Here is a 4,706-nt window from a genome sequence, read left to right on the forward strand (position 1 = left end):
CACGAAAAATAAAAATAAAAATAAGACAAATAAGGTATTTTATTTCCCGAGATGGTTGGCATGCATTGAATCGAGGTTCGACAGGGTGATCGTTGGCTGCGTGGCCTCACGTGAATTCACGGCATCTCACGCATCAGGACCAATCAAAATAATATTACTAGAATATATAATGGCTGAGCATCATTGAGCTCGATGCATATGCCGGCATGTTAATACAAATTACTGAATCGTCTCCACCTCTGGCGAATGGTAGCTTGGCTATTATAAAGACAAGCTAATAATTATAAGGCGCGGTGGATCGGTGCGAGCTTCTTTCTCCACCACCACCACCGAACCACCTCTTGCCACTTGCTGCTCACAATCTCAAACAAGCCCATGGAGGTTGCAACGGGAGCACTGGGCACCCTGATCCCCAAGCTCGGCCAGCTCCTCCTGGATGAGTACAACCTGCAGCAGGGCGTCAAGCTAGAAGGACATCAAGTTCCTTTCAAGGGAGCTGGAGAGTATGCATGCCGCCCTCTGCAGTGTTGGTGAGGTTCCACGAGAGGAACTCAAAGAGGAGGTCAAGATCTGGGCGCGCGATGTCAGGGAGCTGTCCTATGACATGGAGGACATCGTCGACACCTTCCAAGTGCGCGTCAAGGGCCCTGAGCCCCCTAGCAAAAGGAGTGCCAAGAGGTTCTTGAAGAAGATGATGGGTATTGTCACAAAGGCTAAAACTCGCCATGAGATCGGGCAAGAGATCAAGGACATCAAGGAGTGTGTCAAGGAGGTGGCCGAGCGACGCGATAGGTAGTGCTAGAACACCTTCAGATATATATATGCATTTGAACTTATTTTTTCTGAATTTTCCTCTTATCATCTATGGTTCTTTTCTCTTCTTTGACAGGTACAAGGTTGATGCTATTAAACCTAGCAAAATATTGGTTGACCCTCGCATAACAGCTCTATACACTAAGGCTACAGATCTTGTTGGCATTGATGAGGCAAGAGAAGAACTAATCACGAGGTTGACAAAGGGAGATGACATGTCTGCGCAGCAGCAAAGGGTAGTATCTATAGTTGGTTTTGGAGGATTAGGCAAGACAACACTTGCCAAAGCTGTGTATGACCAGCTCAGAGTGCAATTTGATTGCACGGCTTTTGTTTCAGTCTCTCAAAATCCTGACTTGAACAAACTTCTCAAGAATATGTTGTATGAACTTGATAAGCAGAAACATGCCAACATTCATAGCACAATGTTGGAAGAAAAGCATCTCATCGACCTAGTCCGGGAATTCCTCGAAAATAAAAGGTATGGAGCATCTAGTTTGAGCATGTGGTACTATTTTGTTTCGGTATATATACCTATCCATCCATTTCATTTAATCCTCTAATATCTACAAAAACTAGTAAGGTGGCCTGCGCAGATTGAGATTTGATATATAGCATTGATGAGGTTAAATTCAGCAACAAACTTGATATAACATATGCTGATATGTGGTTTCACCAATGCTCTTTGTTGTTACATTTCTTTTTTTTTGTGAGTATTTGTTATTGTTGCATTTGGTTGCGGCACAATTTGTGTCTTGCATGCCACCTCCCATTGGCACCCCTATATATTAACATCACGGCATCGGATTTCTTTATTTCACTTGTCAATGGTTGAAGTACCTGCTTGATTAGCTTAGTGAACGTCGTAATTCCTGCTTTATTGCAACACAAAAGCCTCACCCCCACCCCTAAGAAGAAAAGTGCGAGTAAGCCCGGGAAAAGCTTCTGTAGAAGAACTTTTTTAGATACTGATTTTCTAACAGAAACATCTCGTGGTATACTGGTACTGTAGTATAGTTGAACTTTTCCCATGTCACATTACACATACTCCCTCTATCCAAAAACCAATACATTGTATTATTTCCAGGATAGACTAACAAATATATGAAATAACTTTGCATGTCCCTATTTATTAGCCATATTTGATTCTGAAATGTGGGACATACCAGCAGTAACAATGACAAAAATGTGGGACAAGTTAGTGTGGTGCATATGCATTTTCATAAAAATGAAAAGGAATCGACTTTTCTAAAAGAAATTTCTCATAATTCATTACAAAAAGTGGTTACGTGCCACCAAATAAAGGGTTTTAAACTTTAATTTGTGGAAAGAAATTTTGTACTTCTACACTGGTTTAATTGACATTCTGCAAAAACCTACAGGTATTCTTTTTCACTCAACCAGAGGGTTTTTTATTTAGTAGCATGTTTTAAGTGCTCTGCATATATATTCATACTTTTTTACATATATTTGAAACTTACATGGCTGTTTTATTTCCATACGTGTATAGGTACCTCATTGTCATCGATGATATATGGGATATAAAACCGTGGCGGATATTACAGTGTTCCCTATTTGAGAATAGCCTAAAAAGCATAATAATCACAACTACTCGCATACTTGATGTTGCTGAGCAAATTGGCGGTTGCTATAAGCTCAAACCTCTAACTCATGAGAGCTCTAAAAAGCTATTCTATGGAAGAATATTCGGCTCCGAAGGCAAATGCCCTGGACAATATTTTGAGGTATCTGAAAAGATTTTGAAGAAATGTGGAGGTGTGCCATTGGCTATCATTACTACATCTAGCTTGCTAGCTAACAAATCAGGAGATATAAAAGAGTGGAATGATGTCTGTGGCTCTATTGGGTTCGGACTTGCAAGCAATCCTAGTATGGATAGTATGAGGAAGATATTGTTGCTTAGTTATTATGATCTACCTTCTCATTTGAAGGCATGCTTATTATATCTTACTATATTTCCTGAAGATTATACGATTGAGAAAGAACGGTTGATATTGAGGTGGATAGCTGAGGATTTTGTCCATTGTGAAGATGAGAGTCAAAGTTTATTTGAGCTTGGAGAGAGTTACTTCAATGAGCTTCTAAATAGAAGCCTGATTCAGGTAGCAGATTACACTTATAATATCATTATATCTTGCCGTGTGCATGATATGGTACTTGAACTCATTTGCTCCTTGTCAAGAGAAGAAAGTTTTGTTACCACGGTATTAGGAGATAGTAGGCAAAGCATCCCTTCTTCTGGAAGCACGGTTCGCAGGTTATCTCTCCAGAATACAACTTGGCCTAAACTGGAAATGTCAAAATTGAGGTCTGTTACTATCTTCAGTCTCACTATAACTAATATGATGCCATCCCTTTCGTGTTGTCATCTTCTACGTGTGTTGGATCTACAATATTGCAATCTCACGGAATATCCAAGTTTGAGGTTTGTTGTGAATTTATTTCACTTAAGGTATCTAAGTCTAGCAGATACTGGATATTCTGGTGAGCTGCCAGTGGAGGTAGCGAAGCTACAGTTTTTGGAGACATTGCTTTTATATGGAACAGAAATAGAAGAACTACCGTCAAGTATTGTAGGCCTAACACAGTTGATGTTCCTATCTGTTGGCGACTGTACAAGTCTGCCGAATGGGTTGAGGTACCTAACATCCCTAGAAATGCTAAGGATTGTGACGGTGGAATCTGCGTGCACTGCGGAAGAGCTAGGCCATCTGACGCAACTGAGGCACCTTACAGTGTATCTCACAGCAGGCAAGGAAAGCAGATGGGATGAAAACATGTGTGCAGCTTTGGTGGGATCTCTTGGGAAATTGCACAAAATCCAATATCTTTCGGTATACTCAGATGACGTGGCAGTCAATCTGGATGGCTCGGTGGAGTCCCTGGGCAACCTGAGCTATCTACGTATTTATAGAACCACTTCCTTGCCAACATGGATTCGCCCCGCAATATTATTGCATCTCTCATCCCTACAGATAATAGTGGATCAAGTGAGAAGGGAGGACATCCAAGTCCTCGGGAGGCTCCAGGCTCTTCGTTATCTTCATTTAAGTGTGGACGAACTGTACGACGACATACAAGTGCTGGAAAGGTTCATGGTTAGCCCTGACTCTTTCCCATGTGCAATAAGATGTAGATTCTATAACTTGTCAATACTTCCATCTACCTTCCCACCTGGAGCTATGCCCAGACTTGAAGATTTTAGATTTTGCATCGAACTGGAGGTTTACTACTGACGACCTGGCTTTGGGCCACCTGCCCTCCCTTCGACATGTGAATGTTGGCCTCTATGGAGAAGAGAATGTCAGCCAAGAGGTGGTAACCAAAGTGGAAGAGAAGCTAAGCCACGAGGCTGATGTCCACCCCAACCACCCCTCCCTTTCGTGGTGGACCACCCCACCCGCCCCCTCCCTTTCGTGTTGTCTGTCCAATAATGAAATGAGTATGGTACTATAGAATTGAAGCTTATTCTAGTTGCATGGCATTTCAATTCGAATCTTGCCATGGTATTTATTTATTTGGCATGTTTGTGTTACGGTAGTAGCTTCTTCTAGTTGTAAACTAGTTTCATGGTGTCAGTACGTGCGTACTCATTAACAAACTAGAAAATACTGGTTAGTCACTACCATGACTGGTAATTATATTGGACAACATTGATTACCTTATATGGCATCGCTAAACTATGATATAATACTGTTCTGGTTCATGTATACGTACTATGTTCCTGTGGTGCGATTTGACTCTGTTTGCAGCTTGCAAATCACGGATGTCTTTCTGTCCTTCGTATGTAGAAATTAAATTCCGAGTCATCTCTAATTGGGCAGTCTTAATTACCTGTTGGTTGTTTTATTGTGTCTTATTAAACTAGAATA

At 41.2% G+C, this 4,706-nt stretch overlaps 1 protein-coding gene and 1 long non-coding RNA gene across 2 annotated transcripts; one reads left to right on the top strand and one right to left on the bottom strand.

Moving 5' to 3' along the window:
• The first annotated feature begins 343 nt into the window (after positions 1-343).
• On the top strand, positions 344-4,179 carry LOC120684663 (disease resistance protein RGA5-like). Its single transcript, XM_039966541.1, has 3 exons — positions 344-792; positions 890-1,294; positions 2,324-4,179. Exons 1-3 carry the CDS (start codon positions 506-508, stop codon positions 4,068-4,070), a joined length of 2,439 nt encoding a protein of 812 aa, XP_039822475.1. The 5' UTR covers positions 344-505; the 3' UTR covers positions 4,071-4,179.
• Positions 979-2,292, bottom strand: LOC120684667. The gene is made up of 2 exons (XR_005679403.1): positions 2,110-2,292; positions 979-1,347 (listed from the first exon to the last, which is right to left on the bottom strand). It is a non-coding gene; the product is annotated as an uncharacterized LOC120684667 (long non-coding RNA).
• Positions 4,180-4,706: the final 527 nt, after the last annotated feature.

The sequence above is a fragment of the Panicum virgatum genome, chromosome 8N (genome assembly GCF_016808335.1).
Source record: "Panicum virgatum strain AP13 chromosome 8N, P.virgatum_v5, whole genome shotgun sequence".
Taxonomy (NCBI): Eukaryota; Viridiplantae; Streptophyta; class Magnoliopsida; order Poales; family Poaceae; genus Panicum; species Panicum virgatum.